The sequence below is a fragment of the Alosa sapidissima genome, chromosome 4 (genome assembly GCF_018492685.1).
Source record: "Alosa sapidissima isolate fAloSap1 chromosome 4, fAloSap1.pri, whole genome shotgun sequence".
Classification (NCBI taxonomy): Eukaryota; Metazoa; Chordata; class Actinopteri; order Clupeiformes; family Clupeidae; genus Alosa; species Alosa sapidissima.
In genome coordinates this window covers 28,809,835-28,837,564 of record NC_055960.1, presented here as the reverse complement: position 1 = coordinate 28,837,564, position 27,730 = coordinate 28,809,835, and the positions used below count along the sequence as shown (strand labels likewise).

Genomic DNA, 27,730 nt, shown 5'->3' with positions numbered 1-27,730 from the left:
CATTCTCTCAATAGTCACATAGTCACACAAAAAAATAACATGAACGTGAAAACTGACTGGTTCTGTTTTTTTATTTATTTTGCTTTTCTACATTTCACTACGAAATATAACACACCAGTCAGTGTATGGTCCACAAGGCTTTGGTATACTGTAGTGGACTAGCGATGGCATGGGAGAGAAACACATCAGTGGTCCCTATCAGCATCTAGGGTGTGTTGTGCTGTTCAGGAGCACTTTTAGCACCCTATATGAAGCCACGAGTGCTCCTTCTGCCCAGATAGTCACTGCAGGCACAAAGAGGGGGTCGTTGCACGGCGCCATTACCTGGTCGCTCTGCGCTTTATTGCATTCTCAAAATGGGCTCCTCCATCGGACACAATCTGTTCTCAGTACAGCCATGATGACAGTTTGCTGTGAAGCATACACTCTCTGCTTTGTGAGTGAACGTAGCTATGCAGTATTCACTGGAGACTCAGATAGCTTTATATCGTGGTTCAGTATGGCTATGTGTGTTGTATTGCACTGACTTTATTTCCGAACGATTTGTTTATGTGGCAGGCCCTGTAGTTTTATATTTCTATCTGCTTCCTATTCAGACTCATTTGAGTTGGCATTTATGCTGTGTACCCTCGCTACTGTCGACAATTTGGCTAATTAGCTTGTGTTTACACAGAGCCTGGAGTCTGTACTTCAGTGCTATTTACTCTCTTCACTTGCCGTCTGTGTTGTTGTTTCACAGGAGTTTCTCCACGCAGCTTCCAACGTTGCTGTTCCCCCTCTCTGCACTCTGCCATTTCTCTTGGTAGGATGCTGAAGCTGTGGTGTGTGTGCGTGTGTGTGTTGTGTGTGTGTGTGTGTGTGTGTGTGTGTGTGTGTGTGTGTGTGTGTGTGTGTGTGTGTGTGTGTGTGTGTGTGTGTGTGTGTGTGAAACTGTGGTGTGCTTTGAGTCCCCATTTGGAAGGCTACTAAAAGGTGGCTAGGTTGAGATAGGTTGAGTCAGCTGCTGTACCCTAATCAACATAACATATCAACTGTCAAATGACCCCCCCTTCCCCCCACCTATCACCCGACTCTGACCAACAGTGTTTCTACTCTCACATTAGCATGTATAGAAAGCCAGGTCACTTTAACATTATATAGGTTGCTCTGGTGCCTTGGTTACATATAAAAAGAGGAAGAGATGTTGTAATGTTGTAATAATATTCTGTAAGTCGCTTTGGACGAAAGCATCTGCTAAATACAACCACCTTGACCATGATCATGTCCATAAGAGATGCGCAGGCACAACTACAGAGACAGCTCAACTAGCTCCGACGAGTAAAAACACACAAAAAATATGTGTATTTGTCCCTTCTGATGTAACAGGCCTTGTTGCTTTGCAGTCATAGGATTGGGGTTCACCTGGGACATGATCAATCCCATCACCCTCAACTTGCCTGCTCTCTCTCTCTTACTCTCTCTCTATCCCTCTCTTTCTCTCTCTTTCCCTCTCTCTTTTCTTCCCTTTTGCTAACTTGGACATGACCGTTAACGTTAGCCGCAGAGCCCTTCAGCTGGCTACAGCAGTGCCCAACGCAAGCATCTCATGTTCAGACTGACTCAGCAGCTCCGCTGTTAGCGGAGCTAATACAGTCCCATTGACCACGAGGACAGCAGGCAGAGATGGGTTTCTAGTGAGAATGAGGCTCTGTGATTTGAGACCAGCGTATTTCAGTCCTTCTGACGCGTGACACTAATACAGACAAATAGCTGGACTGTACCACTCTCAGGGTCAGGCACATCATCACCCTGACATCAACCTGCCAGTAAGAACAATGAGATCACCCATCATTGCCACACCAGGACTTTCCTGGTGCTCTGTCTGCTCTGACAGGAAGTGTGACTGCTCTTGTTGAGGTGGCTGATTACTGCTCTGTCACTGGGATGGACTTCAGCACCTGGGTGATCATTTCCCTCTCAGTTGTCATGGCAATAGAGAGCTTGTTGACTGAAAGACCAGGCTCCCTACTCAACATGGCCTGAATAGGAAGTCAACTCTTCCCAGAAGGGAATTGATAAATAGATTACTCTGATCTCCATACCCCACTCCAGGAAGTGATGTGAAAATAGAAGAATGCAACAGCTCAATGGCAGATTTGGTAGTCTATCTTAAATAAAGCAAACACAATTCAAGAATTTAGCAACTAAGGAGTAAAAGGAGAATTACAAAAGCAAAAACTGAATTCATTCTTTTTATCAATTCTTGAGGAGGACAATGGGGGAGGGGTTACAACCATGACATTGAACTGGGATCTTACAATAAAGGTCAGTTTTGACATTAAAGACATTTGAGTGAAAGTGATAACCTAGACACTCTTCAATGTTAACCAAATCCATCCAACAGCGGATCAAAAACGTTCATTGTCAGCCACCCAGATGACCACCTACAAAAAGGAATTCTCAGGACAGGACTAATAGCTGACTATTTATCACTATTTATCATCCTTAACCTTTACCCTGTGTACTGTATATGATGTGTGTGTGTGTGTGTGTGTGTGTGAGTGAGAGAGAGAGAGAGAGAGAGAGAGAGATAGAGAGAGAGAGAGAGAGAGAGATAGAGAGAGAGAGAGAGAGAGAGAGAATAATTGTCACCTCAGATCTGCTCAACACACCACATCTGTATATTTCAGCTGGGACAGTCACACCTACATCCCCATGGTATTCTCTAGCCAAGAGCAGCACTGTTTAATTGTGTGACAATCAAATATGTACGAGTTTTATAAGCGCATGGGAGCGTTTGATAGCAAGGCACTGCTGTGACCATGACAATCGATTGCTGCAGCCCGACTCCGTTCTGGTGAAGCCAGGGGACTGTACACTGGGTCGACTCAGCCTGTAATATGCTACTCGTATGTCGCCCAGTTCTGTGAGATGAAAATATGTTATGCCCCGACATCCACTTATATATCTAGCCCTTAACAGTGTGTATATACAGAGTTATAAATACAAATTTACAAAATATACAAATTAAGTCAAAATCAGAATACACAAATAAACCAACGAACACATAGAATAGATAGACACATACAACGATGATTAAGCCAGTTACTGTGACGGTTTCTGTCATTGATTTATTCAGTCATTCATTCCTTCTGGTTGCGGTGTTCTCATTATCCACTCGCTTGCCTCTTCAGACCTGTCACTCCCACCTGCCCTGATTTCCTGCCTGGCCTGCTACCTCAGCTGGATTGGGGTCAAGTCAAGATGGACAAAACCTTGCAAAGTGTATGATTCAACAAAAACGGTGGTGCATTGAACACACATTATTGAAGCAAGCACTGTGAGAGAGCTTTTCTAAATTGATTTTGAGCTTATTACATCAGTTTCACCATTGCGCCCAAACATGTCGTTCAATCTGGAAACCATAGCGAAATGCCAAATGTTCCAATTTTGTCTGTGTCTTTTGGCTCTCTCTGCTCACCTGTTTCCAATCAGCCCAGTACCCTACAGCCTCCCATTACTCAGTAGTCACATCGTCTTTTGGTGCGATCCATTTGTCCAAAGTGCTCATCTTACGAGTAGTACCGGTAAGTTGTCCGAAAAACATGAAGTTATGCAAAATTACGCGACGGCACACCCCGCTAAACTCGTCTGACGAGAAGCGATCTTGTACAAGTCAAAGGACCCCAGTTCACGGTGAGTTCTCACGACAAGGAAGTTACATCATTTCACAAGTTACGAGTTGTCACAAGCGTGTAAGCGCGTACAAATGGAACCCACGATTTGTCCCACAGCTTTCCAGCACCATTTCTCTGCCTACTCATTTTCATTCTGGTTGTTGTTTTTGAACCATCATGCACCACTGCATGTACTGTACTTTGGATCTTGTCTCTACCATTAACGACTCCTTGTGTTAAATAAAACCCACGTTTTTGAACCCTAACTGATCTCTACCAGTGTCTGGACCCACCAGAGCTGGATTGTAAAGAGCCTCTCTCTTTCTTTCCCTCTCTCTCTCTCTCTCTCTCTCTCTCTCACACACACACACACACACACACACACACAGACACATCTGAATTTAATGGAGACTGCCAGACCTTGTGTGTAGGTGAGTGTATGTGGCGGAGAAGAGGCATTTTGAGTATTTATGACCACATTATGTAAATGTGTCTGTTTTATTTCCCTGCCGCTAATGATGAACTGAACTAGACCGAGGCATTCAGACAATCCTCTCCCTCGTTTAAATTTTGTCTGTCACACTTTCTCTCTCTATTCTGCCTCCAGCAACTTAAAAGGAACATTTCAAACATATGCATGCATACTGCATACAGTCAGGGATATGAATACTTAATTAATACATACTGTATATGAATGTGAGAGCAACAAACCCAATGCAAATGCAGACAGCTAGAAAAGGGCCCTCTCTTCACACCTCATTTCAATCCCAGCAGTTAATCCAAAACACTGGTTAGCATTCATAACTCAAACTAGGACACATTCCACAGAGGACAATGCATGAAGGACCAAGCCTCGGAGTGGTCAACCTTACAGCGCCTGGTCAGTGTGCGAAGCAGCAGTGGTAAAGGATCCACTCATGATTGGCTATGCCAGCCAAAAGGATGTTTGACCTTAATCCAGCTAGTTTATTCATTCCCCTTTTGTTGTGTAAACGGATAGGAAAACTCATTTTCTGTGACCTTTTTGCAAAATGAATTTCCTTCCTGAAAAAACCGGCAAGCACAACAATCATTTTTCAACGAATGTCCAGAACCATTCAGGTAACTGCAACAGAAGAATCGCTGACTGGCTTTACCAGACAAGAACAGGCAGATCTGTAAATATTAAGCAAATTCTTGGTTGTTTCTCTGAACCACTTCTCTTACTGTTGTCTTCTATTTCCTTAAATCATGCTTAATTTCCCCTCCAGCCAGTACAGTCTCATAGCTGCCTATTGTGTATGTGGGAAGGTTGATTTGGCAGCACAACACTCTTCTTTCTTATTTTTTAAAATACAATAATTAGCTCAAAGATGTTTCATTTCGGCAAACAATCTGCAGCAATAGACTAAGATCTGTTGGCTGTTCTCTTTCTTCTTCGATACATAATCACATTTGAATGATTGTTTCTGTTTGCTTACATCCACACTGTAACCATGGCTACTACACTGGCATCCAAACCTGACCATAATTACTTTTCTTTGTTTCACTTTGTGATTAGTATATGGGTAGATGTCGATACCAGCTAAAAATCGCATATATTGAAGGGTGAAATCAGACGGTTTAGAACACTAGGCTGTGCATTACCCTGTAGTGTAAACTAATGCATAAGGTTCCAGGTGGAGATGGGAAACCTGGCTTCAGAAGGTAAAAGTCCTACCATGTATTGGTTCAACTTGTGCATCTAAAGGAGGTGATAGCACTAATTAGCTCATCTACCTAGCTGAAGAGTTGAGCTGATAAGAATGTTTGGTACAAATATGTGGTAGGACTTTGACTTTCTGAAGCCGGGTTTCCCATTTCTGGTCCCAGGGTTACTGCAGCGGAACAGGCCAGTGTCTGTAGTGTAACAGAGCATCGCTGCTTACTTTTACCCACTGTTCTGTTCTAGTCACAGCTCGCTAACACACTGCTCTGCTGCACAGCTAACTTGTGCATGCACACAGCTAACTTGTGAAGGAGAACAACGAGCCTGCCTGATCAAATGAACATTGAAGCCTCGTTCCCAGAGGTTAGCCTCAATGCTGAGTGACAGTGCGACAGAGTGGGCGCTGGGAATTAGCAGAGAGAGAGAGAGAGCGAGAGAGAGAGACGGTGAGCGGAGAAAAGCGCTGATGTACAGGCGGAGGAGTGATGAGGCCATGTGACCCAGCATCAAGGCCCGGGACAGCGGGACCCAACAGGGAGTCCTCTTTAGGCTGACATATGGGGAAAAGGTAGAGATGAGAGAAGTGTGTGTGTGTGTGTGTGTGTGTGTGTGTGTGTATGTGTGTGTGTGTGTGTGTGTGTGTGTGTGTGTGTATGTGTGTGTGTGTGTGTGTGTGTGTGTGTGTGTGTGTATGTGTGTGTGTGTGTGTGTGTGTGTGTGTGTGTGTATGTGTGTGTGTGTGTGTGTGTGTGTGTGTGTGTGTGTGTGTGTGTGTGTGTGTGTGTTTAAAGGTAGGGTTTATAAATGGGCAGCACATACTAGCACATAAATATAACACCATAACCAAGAATCACATTTATCAACCTACTGTACCTTCCTTCCAAAACTGCTCTTAATCAATATTAAAATGTTTATCTACACCTTCATTCTTTTAGGACACCCACCCTAACCATCCATTCAGTTCTGCTTAATATTTAAAGTGCTCCTGGACCTATCTCCTCTGTTTGTGTTCTGTCTTGTACCACTGTGTGTCATTCATCTGATTCCACCCTCTGCCTGATAAATTGATCCATTAGCGGTTGCCAATTGCGGTGAATAAGAGTATAAAATGCTAGTATAAAAGTCCGGAGGCCACCTTGTCACGGATGTTGTACTAGTTGTACTGTAGCGAGGGGAGATGATGGTGGTGGTGTGTGTGTGTGTGTGCGTGTGTGCGTGCGTGCGTGCGTGTGTGTGTGTGTGTGTGTGGGAGGGTGGGCTGAGGTGATAAACGGAGCTTCTACCAAGACACCACAGACAGAGAGATCACAGGGCTCCTGCATACATCACCTACTGAGTGCTGAAAAGAGACATCACTTCTCTCTTTCTTTTTCTCTCTCTCTCTCACAAACACACACATTCCTTCCCTCTGTCTGAATTTGCACCTGGCCTGTATGCTTTTCCCTCTCTGGCTCACACCATATATCTCTCTCTCTCTTTCTCTCTTTTTCTCTCTCTCTCTCACACCCTCTCTCTGTCTCTCTGTCTCCCTCTTTCTCTCTCTGTGTCTCCCTTTTGCTCTCTCTCTCTCTCTCTGTCTCCCCCTCTCTCTCTCTCTCTCTCTCTCTCTCTCTCTCTCTCTCTCTCTGTCTCCCTCTTGTTCTCTCTCCCTCTCTCACTCTGTTTCTCTCTTTCTCTCCATCCACCCACACGTAGCCCGCTCTCTCCGGAACACACACAGGCACGCGCTCGCTCGTTCACTACCAGCCAGCTTGCCATGGGCCTGTGTGGGCTTCTGCGGTTGGAGGAATACCAACAGCGCGGAAGACGGACGAGAGAACAGCACCAGCCGACGGGCCCATCTGGACCCTATCCCCCTCACACCCACATCCTGTCACACACACACACGTAGATCACACTGAGACAGAGAGAGAATGTGACAGACAGATGCACATCACAACGTCACAGGAACACGACACACACACACACGACACAACACACAGCACAAGTGACCTGGCATAGGTGTAAAAAACATTATATATTATTTATATTTACGTTTACCTGACCACTGTCATAGGGGATGACACAAACAAAAAATACATTTAAGACAACAATTGTGCTCATAATGTTTTCGGAAAGCCTCTTTGTGTTTTCTTCTCAAGCTTGGATGTTGATGAATTCAAACACACACAGAACATAACTATCCTCACACACATGACATGGGAACAGAAAACAAGGCATTTGAGAATTGTTGTGTTGATAGACAGACTGAACAGAAAATGCCTTACAAAAAGGGGTGAGGTTGGAACACAACAAGGATGCTGAATGTGGTCCAGAAACCGATCACAGGCAGCACATATGTAGTTCCCAAGAGCTGCTGTTGTGCTACCCTGTGCTCTCGCAACCGAACACAGCACATATTGTGCAATTTGAGCCAGAAAATATCAAAACACTATAGATATTTACTGCTTTGTGGTTAGGCTACTGTAATTTGCATTGTGTAGCCTACTCACTCTGCTGAACATTATTATATGTAGCCTATATGGGTTTTTTCACAAGCATTGAGACACCACTGGCTTAAAGACAGCTGCTTTATAGCCGAGGCACTGTATAGTAGAATCAACATCAACTCTGACTATTCAGTTCACCACAAACTGTACTGTAAGCTCCATGGTGAAGAAATAACAAAGACTACGTGAAAAAACATTAGGAGATTATAGAAAAGAAAACCTCAATCAAATGTGACTGCCGAATGCATAATTTATGTGGGTGTGAGTGAGTGTGTGTCTGTGTGCGGGTGATGGCGTGGGAGAAAGGGAGCTAAATATTCCTAGCACGTGAAACAAATGGTTCACATCTTCTGCAGCATTTCAATGAATTGTTCACGAGGTAGGCTTCGCATGTATCTCGGGAACGCTGGTTTTGGAGGCGTGTTTAGCCTACTATTGCATCTGGGCGAATATCGCCATCCATCCCTACACAAGCAATAACATCGACCATTCTGATAGGTGTGGCGGTAGCTGGAGCTCCATCTAAGCGTTACTCCCATTCACGATGGAGGCGTATCCTTCGACAAAAACATGTTTCATGCTACTATTGCGGTAACCATGGCCATGATATGTCTATATAGACTAATGTGTCGTCCACATACTTAATAAAATATTATGTGATGCTACAGAAACCTTTTGAGATTTTCGTCTGACAACGAGGCTACAACTGCTGCCTTTTTTCTCTGCTTTTTATCGTTAATTATGTAGCCTAACTGATGATGAATAACGTCAAATATAGCTGAGAAAATAATTGAAAACCACCTAAGGCATAGGCAATGAGCCTATTTACGTGCACTTTCGCAATTCAGTGAGTAAGTAGCCTATCTGATTCTGTAGTGACAAGGTGGGTGTAGGCTACTACTAAAGGAGAGGAGCACCATAGAAGAAGACTGCATACAGAGTGTCAGTGTATCAACTTTATAAGACAATTAACTTGCAATAGCCAGTTTACACCCTGCAACCTAGATAGCCTATTAGATCTGAGATCAGCCCACCATAAGAAACTTCCTTGCAGGAGCACATCTCAAAACCCAGTAGTTTGAGAGGGTGTGACACCTATGTTTCAAACAGTTCCGTGAGGAGTAGCCTACCTTATGAGCATAATGTGTTATTAAGAGAAGAAAAATCACTCATTACTTGTCCTCTGTCATTAGCTGTAGCGTTTTACGTGATGGCTACGTCCATACCCCGAAGGTCTGAATACAGACTAGCATATATTCTGCTATGCTAATGTGGCAACTAAAATACACTATTTTATATGCTTTAAGAAGACAGCATACTGTCCTGTTAAACGAATGCGAGGCTGTTGCAGGGGCTTTCCACATTTTTAAACAAAATGCCAACAGTTGCTCTTGCACAAATGCAACCAATTCAAAGGCTACGAATAGCTAACAGGCTACAGAGTGTTTTGTGAAATATGTCTGTTGAGGACACATACCACAAAATACATGTTATATTCACCAAACTGTAAAGAACCGTCCTAGGAGTACCTGTTAATCCCCGGGCCGGGTCCGCTACCGGTGCCACCGACTGGCGCACCATTGCTGGGCTTGATGAGCTGTCCAGCGCCCGCCGGTGCTGAAATAGAACCCGGAGCCCCCGCTGTAGGAGCGACGGAACCAGGTTGCCCTGGCTGGCCCTCCCCTTCCATGCTTGCTTCGTTCCCCATGATTGCGGGATACGAAACGGAGGGCAGTGACGATATTTACTGTGAGTTTTGTGTTGTAATAATAAAAACTCAAAAGAGCTCAACGTAGCTCCTCTTCCGCCATCATCGCTTACAATCCAGCATCCTGCACGGAAGACGCACGCGCGATGGTGGGAAGGCCGATAGAGCACGCGCGCAGACTCAAGAAGAGGCGAAAGAGGGAGGGGGAGGGGGGGGCGAGTACGCGCGCGTGTCCCAGATCTCAGTTTCTCTGGTTTTATTCAGAGTGGACTGGTCACGCGCGTGGCTCGAAACTGATCAACTGGGTGTGAATTAGACCTAGCCTGCCAGATCGTCATAAAACTTGAAATGTTCGGTTCACTCATCAATAGCCTATCCTGGTAAATTAAAGGCGTAGTCCGCAATCCTGTACAGTTTATGTCAAATTAGTTAAGGAATTGAGCAAAAAGAAAATCCTGTGTTCAGCACAGTCTTGGCTCTGTAAATGGGAAACAAACATAGCTGCTCGGACCCAGCCATCAAAAATCCCAGCCAATCAACGTGGACCCTGTATGGCATGGACATTCTGTTCAATTTGTCTACCCAGAAAGTTCTGCAGTAGACTAGATAACATGCACTCCACACTGCGCACTGATACACCTGAGACTAGCTAACCATCATTAAAATGCGTCTGAAACAGCTTGGACTGCTGCGGAGCACTTTGAAGTAAAAAGTGCACTTGTTTTATCCGCTGGCTTATGCATAGTGATGGAGCGAGATGAGGAGCCTTTGTTGTGATGCCAGTTTTCCTGCGCAGCACATATAAGAGAGACCATCCTCAAGGTCAGAAGAATTTACCTCTAAGCAACTTTCCCCAGCCACCAAGCCCTAGAGGCAGAAACAAGAAGGACTGACTGGATTATTGATCAGAGACGGAAGAGGGTCTCCTATTGTTGAACTTGACACTTGTGTTAAGAGTTGTTGTCTTTGAGCGCAGATTTGCAGCCCTACAGACTAGAAAGGAGATAACTAGACAGATGGATATTACAAAGCACAGACAGAGAGAGAGAGCAGCATCCTCACTACTAGCAACTGTACTGAGGAAGTGGCAGGAGGCTGCAGGCAAGATTAGAGGTTCATTCTAGTTCAGGAAGCAAGTCCTCTTTAATAGCCATTATGTTAAGGTCGATATTCTGGACAGGTGAGAACCAGTATGCCTCACTGTGTATTGTATTTAGCTTGAATATTGAAATAAAATTGATTGACTTCATTGGCTGGGTGTGAAGGTGTGTTTGTGAATGTTAAAGGTTACCATGTTGTTGGCTAGAATGTTTATGTTTTATGAGATTTGTGGAGATCTTGAAGCAAGAATTACTCAGGAATGGTTTTGGGATTTGCTATGTGTGTGTTCATATTGAGTAGAATTGGTACAAAACCTTAGGACTGTTGTTTTCTGAGAATATCATGCCTACCATATCCTGAAAAAAGTCAGTCTCACTCTCACAGCAGAATCTGGATTTGTGGCGATCTTGAAGCAAGAATTACTGAGGAATGGTTTTGGGATTTGCTACGTGTGTGTTCATATTGAGTAGAATTGGTACGAAACCATAGGACTGTTGTTTTCTGAGAATATCATGCCTACCATATTGGTACTGAAAAGACCTTAGTGAAGACCTTAGTTAGAGCTTAGTGGAGTTATACACTCTGTGTTTTGGTTTTTCAGTTATCAGGCCTTCTTTCAGCTTAGGGCCAATGGGTGGTATGTATCAGGAAACCAGCTTCTTTACAGCCCCAAATCCCCACGAAATCTGGCAGTTCTCCGTGACTAAAACCCATCAGTGTCAGACTTGAATGGACAAAAAGACTTGGGATAGAAAATCGGTAGCAGTAAAATGAGATGCCGCAGAAGCACGGCAAACAAAACCAAAAGAAAATGACATCAGGGAAATGGCTGGGGCATCTATCCGGGCACTGACACATAAAGCAATACAGAATCAATGGAGTTCTGGAATCCTGACAAGAACGCAAACTCAACCCACTGGCATTTGGCACTCAGAAAGAAGGACATTTCAGCAGCAGACAGTAAGTCAAGCGCTGGCTCAACGCCTGCGTCCATCTCTGGGCATGCAGCTCCGCAGCAGACCACTTCAGCCACTGGCAGACGAGAGGGGCCCAAACAACAAATACGCCATTTGTTCTGCTGTTTGGCATTTAAACAGTGTGTTGCCAGGATTCAGTTGCACCACAAGCTTGTTGACTTTCGGACAAAGCTGTTTTGTTGAGTTTGGACTGAATGGTCTCTTACTAACAGGTTTAGTGTTCAGCTGTTCTAATTGAGAGTGCGTATGAGAATGTGTAGGGTCAGCAATGTCACAAGTGTTTGGGTTGTACGATGAAGAAACCTTTGTATCTCACATTTTATTGTTTTAAATTAATTTACAACTCAACAGTAGGACATCCTCTGTGTGATTCACATCACATGTATGTAGTCATCCTGGCGGCAAAATTCACACCAGGATGAAGGATGCCTTTGTCTAGACTAGTAGTGTATTACATGATGTTACAGCATGGTTGAGAAAGCGAGAGTTGATGTAAAGACTGTGTGTGTGTGTGTGTGTAGTAGTAGTAGTGTTAGGCACAAGGGAAATCCTCTGTGTGACAGATGGTGTGGAGTGGTAAGTATATCAACATACACACATACACGCAAACCCAGTCATTGCAAAGCCTAGTGATTCCTGAGTTTGTGATTTTTTTTTTGCTGATCAAGTTTGTGTTTGTGTGTGGGATAGAGTCAACCAGAGCCATTGAATACCCGGCTTCGTCATTATCAAAGGTTAAAAGAGCTACCTCAACCATTCCATATCACTTATCAACAGTCATAAAATAATCACTTATATTCATATCCATTATTATTTCTTCATATGTGCATGAATTTCCACTTAACCCCTGATGTCCTGGAAGATGACAATTCCCTTTTGGAAACCTGTGAGCAGGTGCTCATTTTTAACATACTTCTCCACCTAGTGGACAGCCCACGCTACTGCACCTGCCCTATCTCCTGTCAGTTGTACCCTAATTTGCCCTTGACTGGCCCCCCCTTCAGCTCGCTGAGCAGGTAAAACCCAACAAATTGCAGCTTCAACCAGACCAGGCGCAAAGAAAGCACTGCTGTGCTGGGTGGCCCAACCTGCCCACAGCGGTCACCTTCTGTTGAGTTAGGCCACATGGGACATGTTTTGAGCCTTTTCCTTTCAGCGAGAAACAAACAAATGATTAGCTAGAACAACTGGATGCTTTAATTACTTTTTTTCTTTTTATTACTTTGTTACAACACTTAAATTCTCAACAGACAGCCCCAGAGCAAGGAGACAGTAAGGAGCTGACATACAAATACATATGTACAGAAGCCGAGTCTAATCACACTGACACACACACACACACACACACACACACACACACACACACACACACACACAAAATGGTGAGAGCAAGAGGCAGAAAATCTTGTGGCTTGTAATAAAACACTGATAATGTACACATCAAAAGTTCAAGACTACAACATTCCACCTCCCTCTCTTTCAAAAACAGCAAGGAGAGCAAGGCTTCCACATTATCAACGTCCACACACTACATCAACACGTCCTGTCTTTAAATCTTAGAAAAATTAAGCACAGCTCAACAATAACATCAACAGGTTTCATAAAAAAAGCTAAATATTTTCATTGGCATTTCTCTGAACGGGATCCACCATTAGCTACTTCAGAGTTTTGAAGTGGTTTTCTGCAGGGCACCTGTACAGATCGACATTCCCAGCAGCAGCAGGAGCAAGATTTTTAAGTATAACTGGAAACAGTTCTTCCCATTCTCATTCAAACTGCCTCTAGGAGTTTTTTTCCTTTTCCCCTGCTCTCATCAATGTGATTGGCACAGACAGGACATGCAGAAAACATTCATATAAAAAGTATGGATGACTGTCATAGCATTAACACCTGACTGTAAAAAAAAAAAAAAGGGAAATAGAATTTCGCTCTGCTCTTCAAATTGTTCACGCTGAAAAATTCACAGATAAGATAATTATTCTATAAAATCAGCCGGTAGGACCACTCCTCAATCTTAAAGACTTTTTCATACATTTTGTTGTTTTCTGGTTTCTGCTTTTTTTTTTTTTGCCAATCACAGAGCTGGGATGATAGGCAGCTATATTGAACTGCCCGCAGGTGCTGCGACTGATGAATCACATGGTCCCCATATCACTTAGGAATCTAGGGGGGGTCTCTGGTTTCTCCTCAGGCTATTCACTGGCGCTTAGCTTTGTATGGTCGCGAGCGTTTCCTGCGGTCGGGCTTCCGCTGCTTGTGTAACCGGCCAATGCTCACTCCCTGACGCCGGCGCACGGAGATGTTCTGCTCCACAAGGTTGGCCAGCATACCTGTGCACAAGTGGTCAGCACGAATCAGTACAAAGAGGAAAGCAGAAGGGAAAACCAGCAGCCATACCTGATGAAGACCTCTGGTCGAAACGTTGTGTTAATAAACCACTCTGGGAGCTTATAGAACAGTGTGCGGGTATCTTTTTATTTTTCAATTGTCGGCTAAGCCTTATACCCAGCACCTGTTTAAACTTAGCAGATGTGCGTGCACTCCACTCTTTGAAAACCAGCAGCCAGTCACAAAAAACAGGGCTCGGTTTTCAACGATGAAATTTAAGGTTGGAGTCAGGTTCTTCACATGCTTCATCTGTGGGGACTGTTCTGCTGTCAATACTGCAGAATTCTCTAACGACTCCGGAAAAGCATTCAAACACGTCAACAAAGAAAGGTCTACAAAAAGTAGCTAGCTTTGCCACAGGGGGACATCTCGTTTTATTTCGCCATATAACCAAAATGAGGAAAAGGAAAAGTGCCTTGACAATGTCTGAGCCTTTGAGGATTGTTGCCTAATAGGCAGACCAGTTTTGACACCAGAATCAGATATCTCAGAGCTTCCTATACTGAAAATGTTTTTTTTTTTTTTTAAATGATCGGAAAGCGCACATCATATTGTGCACAGTAACAGAAAAAGAAACTATTTCAGTTCGGCAGCTTTGACAAGAAACTCATTTTGGTGATAGCAGCAGCAGCAGCTCCAGAAAAGCCAGGGAGGCAGCAGGGATGTGTGCGTGCAAAGCCAGCGAGAGAGCTGACATCACAGGGACAGAGAGAGAGAGAGAGAGAGAGAGAGAGATGGAGAGAGAGCAAGAGCGCAGAGAGCTGGAGTGACAGAGGGAGAGCGTGTGGGGGAGAGAGAAAGAGAGAGAGAGAGGACATGGTGAGAGGAGGGTGAGAGATGAGAGAGGGAGCAGATTTTTCGCTCTAATCTCCTCAGCTGTGGGTGTCTCGCACAGTAGGGAGCTGAGGCCCAGGCTTCAGGAGATTAGGGCACTCATAAAAATCCCATTTCAGGGGAGCCATGGGGACGAGGCGAGGGGGCGTGGGGGGTGGGACTGATAACAGGAAGTCCAAGCTCATTTAACAGCATCTGGACATGACGACGAGAGAGAGAGAGAGAGGAAGGAAGAGACGGCGACGGACTCTTACCCTCCTGCGCCAGCATGGTGATGAAGGTGCAGATGAACTCGTCGTAGTTGTGTGTCCTCCGCTGGTCATCAATCTGGGGAGGAAGGAACACCTGAGTGTCAATTCTATCGTCATAGTTACCACAATGCTTATTAACATCACACTATTTGTCATCTCAAAAGGTGGACTGAGGAGGCTCTTTACGAAGCCTTCAGTTCGTTTAGCACTGCTCAACTGTATTCAGGACATGTACTGATGGTGAACCCAGTTATACAGCGCTCTCCTGCTGAGTTAGGCCTGCTAGGCCCATATCAATGCTCAACTGGGACACCAGGAGGAAAGATGTTTAAAGATGCTGTGTGTTGGTTTTTTCAGGATCGCTCACTGAAAAGAAAAGACCAATACATATTACATTATTGTTTATACAAATACTATATTAGGGCCGTCATCACTAATGGATCACTAGTGGAGTACTTCCAATCCAAACGCAATATTCTGATGGAAGTGTGGATACTTCCATCCATACTGGATATTTTTACTCCATTTCTATACATTTTTTAACTGATATGCTAATGAAAGACATCTTCAGCTGAGACCTGCGCTGCTTAATAGGAGGAGATGTCAGCGCGAGAGCATCAGTGCGGCACTTCAGAAGGCCATTTGTTGTGCTGAAATGAAGTCCCTGGAGAGAGAGAGAGAGAGAAAGAGAGAGAGAGAGAGAGAGAGGAGAGAGAGAGAGAGAGATCTGGGCTCTCGTGAGCACTTGAGCAGAGTCTACACTGCATGGGTGTCTGAGACATCTTGCCTTATATTTCTTCCTCTTCTCAACTTCCTCCCGCAGACACTGCTCGTAGTTGGCAATCTCTGCCTCCACGTACTTCAGCAAGGCCAGCAGCTCCTGTAATGGGGCCAACAAACCATTAAAACTTGCACAGCCTGCAGACTTCACACGCCAGCGATAACCAAGCTGGAAAAGAACACAAATGCAGGGAGGAAGCAAACACAAAGTGTGGACACTGTGACAAAAAACCAACAATGACAGGAGGACGAATGCATGAACATTAACGTGTGTGTGTGTGTGTGTGTGTGTGTGTGTGTGTGTGTGTGTGTGTGTGTGTGTGTGCGTAAACCAAAAATAAACAGGAAATGTCAGGGGAAAAGAAAATAACTTGGCACTTTCCCTTGTAATGGTCTAAAACCAAAACTTTTAATAGTCAGGATATCACCCAACATTCCCAGTTCCAAAGGATGCAAGATATCAAGACCAATACACATTGCTGAGAAGTCAATAAAACCACACATAGCCCCACTGAAGCTGCTAACCACATGATAAAAGTCTATTGAAACCTACATCTACACTGCCGTTTTGCATCACATGCAGGTCTGACACACATCAAAACTAGTATTCAATCCACGCACTTACCGCACACCTCCCATGCACTTACCGCACACTTCCTATGGACTTAACGTACACCTCCCATGCACTTACCGCACACTTCCCCTGGACTTACAGTACACTTTCCTTCTTCCCTGCTTCCCCTTCTACCATTATCTCCTTTGATACACTTGACTAATACTTATACTGCTGCACTCTCATCCTCTAGTAGTACTATGTATTGTTGCAGAATTTATTGTTTCCAAAGGTCTCCTCTGTAGCGTAGTAATATCTATTGTTACCCAAGGTCTCCTCTGTAGCGTAGTAATATCTATTGTTACCCAAGGTCTCCTCTGCATTGTAGCTTGAATGTTATTCCTCTTTTGTAAATGGCTTTGGATGAAAGCGTCTGCTAAAAGAATACGGTCAGTGTAATGTAATGTAGTAGCAGCTAGGAAGGCAGACCTCCTCAGAGTGAAACCGTTTGCTAAACGAATACGATAAATGTGATGTAATAGAGTAGCAGCAGCTAGGAATCCAGATCTCCTCAGACTGAAAGCGTCTACTACAAGAATACAGTAAATGTCATTTATTATACGGCTCTTCACAATGCAAGTAGAATGCTCCATTGACATGAATGGGATTTCCGAAAGTTCTAGCGGTCATTATTTCTTGGGAAAGGACCTCTGAAAACAAGAATGACCGCTGTCAATGGCAACGGAGTTTGTGCCTGGAACTTCATTCAAAAGTGAAAGGAGACGGTTGATCAGCTGTGTTCTAAAGAATGTTTGATTCAAGTTCAGCGTGTGTTGCGAACTATTTGTTTCTCAGCAAAAGCCACGACGAAACGGTAACAAATAAGTGTAAAGAGACATATCATGGAGTTTATTTTTTCGTTTTGGCAAGTAGCCGTATAATAAGCGGGATAATGTATAGAACGCCGGTCATCATGGGAAAATAAGTCCCTTCAGGGCGAAACAAGACCCGGTTCGCCCTGTCGGGACTTATTTTCCTCATAATGACCGGCGTTCTATACATTATCCCTTACATAATGTAGTAGCAGCAGCTAGGATGGCAGACCCCCTAAGAGTGGACACCACTGGACTGACCTTAGGAGAGTACTTCTCCCCCTGGGGCTTGCTGCTCTCTGGAGAGATGAGAGTGTCTTTGCTGGGCTTGACGTCCGCTGGTTCTGCTCCTTCCTCCTCCTTCACCTCCACCGAGGGTCCCTCCTTCCCCTCTTCCTTTGGGGCAGGGCAGCTGGCCGCCGCCTTCTCACCACTGCCCTTCTCCACAGGGCTCCCCCTCTTGGTGCCCTCAGTCACTGCGTCTGTGGGCACAACACAAAAGCCACCATAGTGGATTTACTCTAATGGGTTTACAACTGAACTGATTTCCATCAGGGAAATTGCAGCACAATCCAGTTATAGATCATGTTTGTGCAGATATACTGTGCACAGTCATAAATATATAATGAAATCTTAAAATCTATGTCTGTGGTTGTGTGTGTGAGTTTGTCTATATTTATGAGTATATATCTGAGTATGCATGTATGACATGAGCAGGTTTCCACCCATTTTCAAGGAATAAATTTAAAAACCTTTCCATGACTTTTCAATGACCTTGAGTGAGATGTCCATGACTTTTCACAGCCTATGAGTACATAAGTGCTTACTTTATGCCACAGGGACTGATTATGAAATGGGATTTAAACAATGAGATTGGATAAAATGTGTTTTCTCCTACACCAGAGACAACACTAATAGTTGTAGGGCCTATGCCCTATGCCTAAAACATGTATCCATGATCTGTCGTGAGACTACTGAATATTACCCTACTTATTATCTACCATTTGCATTAAACATTTAACTGAGAAGGGAAGTGGTCATAGCCAGATCACTCAAACATACTGTGAAAAAACTGAAATTCCATGATTTCTCCAGGCCTTGAAAATGGGATTTTATGATTCCATGACTTTACCAGGTTTTCCATGACCATAGGAACCCTGCATGACTAACAGCAGGAGTCTACCTGAGAGCTAAACAGTCATGTGACGACCTTGATCCTAGAAGTCTACCTCTAAATCCCAGAAATCATTGGTTAGACCTCTGTGAGGGGGAAAACTCTATCTGCTCTTCTCTATCAACATGGAGAGGTATGTACTAGGAGAGCCCTAGTTGTACATGTGAGAGTCAGGGTTGTGCACAATTCGAATTGCAATTCTGTTTCCTGTTTGCTACCTCAATTGAAATGCAAGTGAAATTCAAGAATTGAATTGGAATTTAAGAGCCAGTTTCAATTCAATTCTGGAATTTTACAAAAGCCTGGTGACAGTGTGCATTTATTAGCTTATACTGTATTTGGTCACACACAGATGTAAATAGAGGTCGATGTGTTTGACTGTGGGACTGTGTGTCTGTCTGTGTGTGTATAAGTGGGCACGAGTGTCCGTACCTGTGGCGGGCATGGTGTAGATGACCCCGTCCTCCTGCAGGTGGAGCAGAGTGGAGCTGACGTTGGGCCCCAGCTCCCTGACGGCGCGATTGTGCCTGGCGTCCAGGCGTAGCAGAGCCACCTCCTCGTCCCCGAAGAGGGCACGGGTCAGCTGGGCGGCCACGGGGCTGGAGGGCCGCGTGGTCGCCTGGGAACGCGCCGGCGAGCGCAGCGGCGAGTTGAAGGCGCTGCCGATCTCCGACGCCGTGTCAGTGCTCTCGTTGCTGGGCGTGGGTGAGGGTTGCGAGCCGGCCGTCACGCACACACGCCCCTCCGTGCGCACAGACAGCGGGGTGCCCCCAGTGCCGCCCGCTGCGCCCGAGGCGGTCGCCGTCGTGCCGTCCTTCCGCAGTGCCTCCTTCTTGAGCTTCTCCGCCAGCACGCTCGCCAGCTGCCCCTCCATGGCCGCCCCAGCACGACTGACTCCGCCTCGCGTTCGCAGACCTGCCTTCCGCCGGAACCTGACCGAGAGGAAAGAAGCCGTGAGTCCGAGGTGACCCCCCAGCGAGCTCACTGACAAACATCTGAGAAGCTGTGAGATGACGAAGGGTATCGGGACAGATTCTACATCTGTAGCACACAGCGCTTGGCCATGCACGTAACTGAACCTGCAACAATTAGCTTCCACTATAATCAATGGAACTGGCTGCACCAGATGTGATAGTGTCACACACACTCGAAAAAAAAATTTACGCTCCGTGAATGGAGTGCTTCAATTGCACACCCAGTGTAACCCATCTGTCAGGAATAAACTTTCCTCACAATATTCTCTGGTAGAAAAGCAACAAAAGTACTAAGCTTGACCATCAGACGATATTCACGTAAACCTGGTGCTTAACCTAGACCATGCAACCAGCCTCAAGTGTTTTCAAACACACTTTCTGACCATTCAATTGACTTCTCAAAGACAGAAGTGCATATGTCCAATACATTGAAATATTTGTACACAATACCCAGTTTTAATTCAACCAGAGAAAATATGCCTAAGCCAGCATTCTCAGATCAGCTCGTCCTCAGTGGCCTGGCAAATTAATTTACAATCTGCCCAGCCACATGGACAAAATGGGCTTAACAAATCAACTGTACATTCTACACCCAATGATTGTTATTGGCTTGACATCTAAGTATAAAAAGCCTCTGGCCAAATTCACATCACAAATTAGTTTATAGACAAATTAGACATGAACAGCCGGTAGCAAAGATGTGGCTAGAGACATACATACACAAAGAGAAACAGAGACACAGACACAGACACGCATAAAGACACACACACACACACACACACACACACACACACACACACACACACACACAATCTAACCTGCTGGAAGTGCCAGTGGTAGTACATTGTTCCTCCTCTTCATCCTCATAGTCATCTTCATCATCTGAGTACAGGGGCTGAGGAGGTCCAGGAACCCTGGTGCGACCCATGCCTGCTGCCAGATCCTCCTCCTCCTATCAATCACAGCAAGAGCACCAACACACACTCGAATCAGGCATTCTCAATTACCAAGTCAAAGCTTTCCTTACAACATTTTAGTTTTTGAAAAAAACCGATCACAAAAAACAAACCAGGAATACAGCCAGCATGTACTGTCCCGCATATACTGCCATTCTGAAGATTATACCATTTTTCTACAACCCCAAATCAGACAAAGTTGGGATGTTGTTCAAAATGCAAATAAATTCAGAATGTGATCATCTGTAAACCTCTTAAGCTCATATTTATCTGCAAAAAGGATGCGGGCAACATATCAAATGCTGAAAATGACATACAGTATGTGACTATATAGTATTTCATGGAAAATATATGTTCATTTTGAATTTGATACCAGCCACATGTTTCAAAAAAACGGTTCCAAGAAAATGCTGGAAAAGTTGTGTAATGATAAATAAAACAAAAGGAGGAATATTTTACAACTAATTAGGGTAACTGGCAACATGATTGGGTATGAAAAATAGCATCCCAGAAAGGCACAGACACAGAAGTAAAGATGTAGAGGTATTCATCACTCTGTGTAAACCTGTGTGGGCAAATTATGACACAATATAATTATAATGTGTCTTACAGTAACATGAAATTATTGTATAATATCATTAAAATATTCACAGAATCCCGAGAAATCATTGCAAACAAGGGACAGAGCTGAAAGACAACATTGGATCGGATGGCCGTGGTCTTTTGGACCTCAGATGGCACTGCATCAACACCAGACCTGTTTCCAGAGCCTGTCATTGTATGGGCTCAGGAAAACCTCTGAAAACTATTGTCTGTGAGCACAATTTGATGCTCAATTCACAAATGCTAGTGTAAACCATACAAAAGAAGAAATTATATTTAGACATGATACAGATATCCACCGTCTTATCTGAGTCTGAGCTCATGTAAAGTGGAAAAAGGTCCTGTGGTGAGATCAATCAACATTTGGCATTCTTTTTGGAAATCATGGAATCTGGGCTAAAGAAGAGAACTTATCTAACTTATCCAACTTGTTATAGTGCTCAGTTCAAAACCCAGCATCTATGACAGTGTGGAGGTGCACTAGTGCCTACAGCATGGGCATCTTGCACATCTGGCAAGGCACAATCAATGATGAATGATGTATACAGGTTTTGAGCAACATATACTGCCATCCAGGCAATGTCTTTCTTTTTCTTTTTCGGGGAAGACCTTGAATGTTTCAGGAAAACATTGGCAAAATGAATTCTGCACATGTTTAAATAGTATTTCTCCATAGAGTCCAGGTGCCTCATGAAATGGAAAACATGATTAAGAATACCACATACTGTTGAGCAACAGAAATCCTATATCGGGCACAAATGGGACAATAATTAATTCTCAAAACTAGCAACTGGTCTCCTCAGTTCCAACATTTACAGAATGTTGTTAAATGAAGAGGTGAAGCAGCACAGTGGTAAACATGCTCCCGCCCCAACTTTTTTTGAAACATGTTGAAACATGAACATTTATTTTCCATGAAATAGTCAAAAATGTTCATTTTCAACATTTGATATGTTGTCAATGTCTTTTTTGCAGCTAGATATGGGTTTACGAGAATTGTATATTATAACATTCTGTTTATATTTGCATTTTACGCAACGTCCCAACTTTTTCTGCCTATTTTTGCCTGACTCCTATCCACCTCTGTGGCTCATCAACACACACACACACACACACACACACACACACACACACACACACACACACACACACACTAACTTGGGCTCTAACCTGCATGGGTGACTTGGCATAGTTGTGGTTGTCCAGGAAGGCGGGGAGCCGCTGGACGATGGGGTTGGGGCTGGCCGCAGGGGGAAGAGGCGCGGCTATTGTAGCGCCCCCTACTGGCAGGGTGGTGGGCTTGCTGGCCCCTCGGACACGGCCGGGAGTAGCTGGAGCTGCAAGAGAGGAGACGCCCACACCGTCTGGAGAATCTGGGGAGAGTGTAAAGTAATGGCATCTTGGTTTGAATGCAGACAGAAATCACGTATGACTGGATGGCGTCTATTTCCTAGAAGATCCTACATCTTCACAAGCGAATTTCAAAATATGTTTTTCCATCATAAAAATCAGTAAGAGGGCTGCTGCCCAGCATGCATGACCACACACCTAATTAAATCCAGCAACAGTATGTCAACACTTATTGAGATTTATTTCCTCACTTTGGGACGATGCCCCCATTGTTGTGCCTGGAATATTAATAGGAACCCAAGCACACATGAAGTCATACCACAATCAAGCATGATACATTTTCTTTATGGTAAACATTAAAAGAAATTATACATACTTTTATCACTGCCCATCTATGCTAAGACTATACCTGACTTGGAAGAAAAAGAAACTAACCTGATCTAATGCCACTACTCATTTTCAGACACTTGCCCACTCGTATGCTGAATTTCCACTGTAGAGTGGAGTGAGCATTACCGATAGTCAGTTTTGGATAGTAAAAGACAGCGCGAGCTTCACACACTCCTCATTCAGGAACTATTTAGTCCTTACAGGACTTTGTGCAGGATTATTTCGGCTACCTGTTGAGGGAGTCTGCTCTGTAGTCCCTGGCTCCTTCTTCACCACAGGCAGAGTGGCCTCTGGAGAGGAGTCCTGCTGCTGCTGCTTACGGTCCTGGGCCAGCTCTGACTGACCCACCCGCATCAACTGGAGGAAGAGTGAGACAGGGAAACAATCAGTGCAAATCATGAAATAACCAACTAGGCTATTCGCTTTTTTAAATTATGAGAACTTTTAATATCATTTTAGTTTAACAACTTTTGCTACATTGTGTCAAAGCGTATTAGAATCTTCGCATTGTATCGCAGAGTGATTTATTATTAGCTGTGCAAAGTCTGAGTTTGAATGTCCAGGGATATTCCAACTCATGCAATGTCTCTCGGCCAATCAGAAACAAACTAGATGTACCGCAGAGCGGTACAAAATATGACCGCCACCCAGTCCAGCACATTTTTTCCACAAAAATAAATCACGCTGAAAGGCATATATGATTCTAACTGTCTCACTAAATTGCATTATGCACACTCAATTCTCACTGGTATCTGCTAGACAAGTACCAAAACATGATTAGTTCATAGATTTCACATGTAAAATTCATTTTATACAACCCCACCCCCATCTTGCCTGTTCATAATTCTGAGAAATTCTTGAATTGTGTGCATGTCTGCGTGTACATGTTTATGTTTATGTGTGTGGGTGTGTGTGTGTGTGTGTGTGTGCCTGTGTATGTGCCTGTGTGTGTGCATGTGCATGCATGCACGCAATTTTCTGCATGTCTACTGTGTGAGTATGTCATACATATGATTACTGTGAATGTATGTGTGTGCGAGTGTATCTGTTTATGCACATGTGTGCATATGGAATGGGTTAACATGACCCCTGGAGGCAAACATACAAAAAAATTGGTCATCCTAGGCCCTACAGTTCACAAGATATTCACAGAAAACTCTGTTGGTGTACGGTCACTAAATGTACACATAAATTATTTTATTGTAAGGCCCCCCATGAATGAAAGTTCACGAAACTTGGCATACATTCGGAGGGTGTCATAATGATCCTACACTTTCAATTTCGTACAGTTTTGACCATGTCAGCCAGAGATATTGTGATGAAAACACCTAATTTTTTGCTTTTTAATTTTTAACTAGGTGGCGCTATACATGAAATGAGTGGTTATGGAATGGGTTGACATGGCCCTTTAAGATCAACATACAAAAAAAAGGTGGTCCTCCTAAACCCTACGGTTCTCGAGATATTCACAGAAAACTGTGTCTGCCCTACCCTCCTTTCGGGGGGTCCAGTCCAGTGGGGGGGCTACAGATCAAAATGAAAAACAATGGTTCCATGCTATCCATGCAGAGTTACATGCCCACCAAGTTTCGTGTACCCCGGTCTTTCAGTGTCCCGGGAATGGGAATCCTTGACGGAAATTTGGCCATGCGAAAAAGAAAAGAAAAAAAACGCTGCGCGGCGGTCATAATAAATAGTTCCATAGAACCCAATTGTTGTATAAATAAACATACAACAACTAAATAAAAATATAAATACAGACGTAGATGATCAGACTTACATACACTATGTACACACATAAAACATGACCATACAGCTAACCTTGTAGTACTAACACATCAATTGACCAAAATCGCATCTGTCTGGAGGATGCTGCAGTATTCTCAGTTTACATAAACATACACTTCACGCTACACAAACATTTCAGCATTTCAGAAATTGGACTACTGCTAAACACAATAAAAATACAGACACAGCGTCCAGTCTTGTAAACACAGAGAGACAATAGAGAGAGGGATTTGAGTGACCACAACCTTTCTGACCTGCTGCAGGCCTTCCAGAACCATTTGCCTGTTCCGCTTGAGAAGGTCCAGTTTGGACTCATACTTCATACGCCGGTCCGGCACTACGGCCATCAGGTTGAACCGGATATCGTGGTACGGCTCCCTGAGGAGAACAGACAGACACATGTGATGTAACCATGTGTTGCAAATTAGCATTACCTATAAATACTATGACACTTGCATCAGATAGCTGTTCTCATGTCTATGTACAGTGCATCTGTCCCTATCAAATAAACTATTATGTGGTCTCAACTACATCTTTCTGAGTCAAGTCAAGTCAAGTCAGGTTTATTTGTAAAGCACTTTCAAAACAACAACAGTTGATCAAACTGCTATACAATCAAAAGATCATATGATTTAACGTGCCACCCTAGCTCACAGGTTCCTCGGGAGTGTGAGAGGGCTGAGGGTTGAGGCTTGAGACTTCAGCCTTACCCTGCTGTGGCCAGTCCGATCCTCTCCATGATCACTCGGCGGGCTTTATCAGTCCACTCCTCCTCCTCTCCCCAAGGACCTAAAGGTGAGTTACATAAGAAAGTGAGGGAGAGTTTATTTATTTATTTTATGTGTGTGTGTTTGTTTACATGCACAGGATTGTTCTCTTGTGACAGTCACATTTTCATTAGGATGAATAAAGTATTTCTTATCTTTGAGATAGAACTTGATTAGATGTTATATTTGATCTCTTACATAATACCACTTTAAGAAATAGTCTATTAATAAGAGGGACAGCATTTTTACCATGATCAATAGGATAGGCTTTGAGGCCATCCAGTTCAAACAGCCTGTCCTTGATGGGTACATAGCTGACGAAATGGAAGGCTTCCATTGTCCGCACAGCACTGATGCCATTCTGTTTCTCAGGAAGGTGCCTTGGCTCCGGTCTCCATGGAAACAGGGAAGCAACACACATGACACACGGTCCTCAATAGTCATCCAACACAAAGACTGTAATACATAAGTACATGTATGCATCTGCACTACCTAGCATGGCTATTGTGCGCTCTGGCCAGTTCAGGGGCATTTCCGATGGCATAGCCTTTACTCTGCAAGAAGCAAATCATAATTATTTTCTCACTGCAGTCTAGACATCGCAGGTTATTATGACATGATGAATGGATCAAAGAGAAGCTCCACCCGAGCCCTCACCTCTGGGCTGAAGCCTTTGGTGAATGCCTTCATTCGGCTGAGGGTGGTTCCCAGCTCCACCCCACTGCAGTTGAGGAGCACGCTCAGTAGCGCATGGGTGGCACACGAGTTTGGGATCAGCTGAACACATGAACAGACAGACCTAATCAAAGCTTTGAATGCAGTAAATGAGAGGTGATCACTTTATGGACTGCATAATTTTTCCAAATCTCATCACCTCTCTTCATCCCCATCATTATCATCCCCAAGATACTTGAATTTAAAGCTTTCTCTGCCTCAACACTTTAACTTTAGTGACAACATTGGCCTGAGTGTTAGTGTTAATTAGTTTTAGATTTAAATTGGCAACACTACTATTTACAAGAGAAATGTGCATTAGTAGATGTGGCTTGTACCTGATGGGCAAAGAACATATCATTGACAATTTCCTCGTCAATTACTGATGTTTCATCCACCAAGGTGGAAACCTTCCTTCTCGATCGTCGCTCCTCGATCCATTTAAACAGGAAAATGAAGCCATATACAGGACTGCAGCAAAGAGATGACGGCAAGGTCAGATGTCAGAGGTCACCCACTTAGTTTTCTCAGTGAGTTATCAGACTGTTTGAACCGGTAAGGCAGCAATAACAGCATTGTTTTAATAGCCTACCTTTGACATTTACTCTGTAGATCATATATCTCCTCCACCTGAACACCCTTCACCCCTACAAATGTAAACATGGGATATTAAGTGTCCAGCCTTTCCCAGTTATGTGCGTCGCCTATGTATATCACAATAAAACATTTACTTAGAATTCAGTGACTTCCACTTACCAAAGTCTTCGACCAGGAGTGTAAACAACCCTAAAATTGTAAACGAGATTTGTGTGATTAAACACAAAATATGACGCGCGACAGAGGCCCATGTCACAGCTGAATACAGATGTAGTGTAGGACTTAGTTACAGTAATGGCACAGTCGACCAAATCTGTGTTGTCTACAGTTAGCACGGATAAGCAACTTGCTCTTTTTAATCAGATGTCCAATAAACGTCCCGTCATCTTAATGTATATGAAAATATGGAAGCATGAAAACTTAGCGTAAACTTTTAAGTTTGACATACATGCTAGTTCTTTGATCAACACTCAAATTCAAACTACATCATCTAGATAACGTTAGCTATATTGCGGATAGTTGACTGACAAACACCTAATTTTGTAAAACTGTTTCTTTCTTCCAAGTCACGGAAGTGAGCATAGCCACAGTCAAAACTCAGGTCTTAAACAGCTTATGGTCGGCAATTCATAGGTTTCTGTATCTATGAGCTAACTGGCTAGCAAGATGAGTAATGCAAATTAAAACAAAATGTATAGGCTAAGTTAGTGCATAACAATTGATGACGATGTATGATGACGAGTCACACATATGCGTTAAACAGCACAGTCTAAATCGCCAGAAAAGACGGTGGAAGAGCAAAGTTTGTTAAGCCAGCAAACCACAATAACGTTAGCCTAGCTTCAAGACAGCTAAGTTACCATTTGCTAAGGGTAACATTAAACGTTAACGTTAGGCTACATACCGGGGTCACTCTCGAGTTCCAGCCAGCCTTTATTCATTTTAGCAATTATTGAGTCGTATGACTCTTGGCTATGTTGTATGCCAATCCATGTTATCAAAAGAGATTTATGAAATGTGGATATCCAAGTACATTCAGAAATGTGTCAACGCTTACAAATAAACACAAAAGAAATGGATCGCGGGCGCACACAATCTACGTCATTCACATGCGACCTGTA

General features: G+C 43.8%; 2 protein-coding genes across 5 annotated transcripts in view; both read right to left on the bottom strand.

The window, feature by feature from the left end:
• bsnb (bassoon (presynaptic cytomatrix protein) b) overlaps positions 1-9,655 on the bottom strand; it is a 73,385-nt gene extending 63,730 nt beyond the window's left edge. The window contains exon 1 of the mRNA XM_042088228.1: positions 9,362-9,655. Coding sequence (XP_041944162.1) covers positions 9,362-9,540 — 179 coding nt within the window. The 5' untranslated portion in view covers positions 9,541-9,655. The remainder of the gene's footprint in view (positions 1-9,361) is intronic.
• Positions 9,656-12,810: 3,155 nt separating this feature from the next.
• On the bottom strand, positions 12,811-27,692 carry bap1 (BRCA1 associated protein-1 (ubiquitin carboxy-terminal hydrolase)). Of its 4 annotated transcripts, none has more exons than XM_042088297.1 (17): positions 27,514-27,692; positions 26,769-26,798; positions 26,605-26,659; positions 26,351-26,483; positions 25,956-26,075; positions 25,791-25,852; positions 25,548-25,690; positions 25,242-25,320; positions 24,777-24,909; positions 22,974-23,100; positions 22,174-22,376; positions 20,263-20,396; positions 18,903-19,402; positions 17,558-17,778; positions 15,879-15,971; positions 15,095-15,167; positions 12,811-13,948 (listed from the first exon to the last, which is right to left on the bottom strand). In XM_042088297.1, the coding sequence occupies exons 1-17, from the start codon at positions 27,548-27,550 to the stop codon at positions 13,815-13,817; spliced, it is 2,277 nt and encodes a 758-aa protein (XP_041944231.1). In that variant the 5' UTR covers positions 27,551-27,692; the 3' UTR covers positions 12,811-13,814. The 4 variants fall into 4 exon arrangements, with proteins under 4 accessions (XP_041944231.1, XP_041944232.1, XP_041944229.1 ...); XM_042088298.1 differs by having other exon boundaries at positions 24,786-24,909; XM_042088295.1 differs by lacking the exons at positions 12,811-13,948; positions 15,095-15,167 and having other exon boundaries at positions 15,888-17,040; positions 17,500-17,778.
• Positions 27,693-27,730: the final 38 nt, after the last annotated feature.

Excerpts from the sequence above, each read along its gene's own strand:
- bap1 (XM_042088295.1), bottom strand. The coding sequence starts at position 27,550 with ATGAATAAAGGCTGGCTGGAACTCGAGAGTGACCCCG. Across the intron at positions 26,660-26,768 it reads ACTCCTGGTCGAAGACTTTG|GGGTGAAGGGTGTTCAGGTG; the intron begins GTAAGTGGAAGT and ends TTACATTTGTAG. Across the intron at positions 26,076-26,350 it reads ATATGTTCTTTGCCCATCAG|CTGATCCCAAACTCGTGTGC; the intron begins GTACAAGCCACA and ends TCATGTGTTCAG.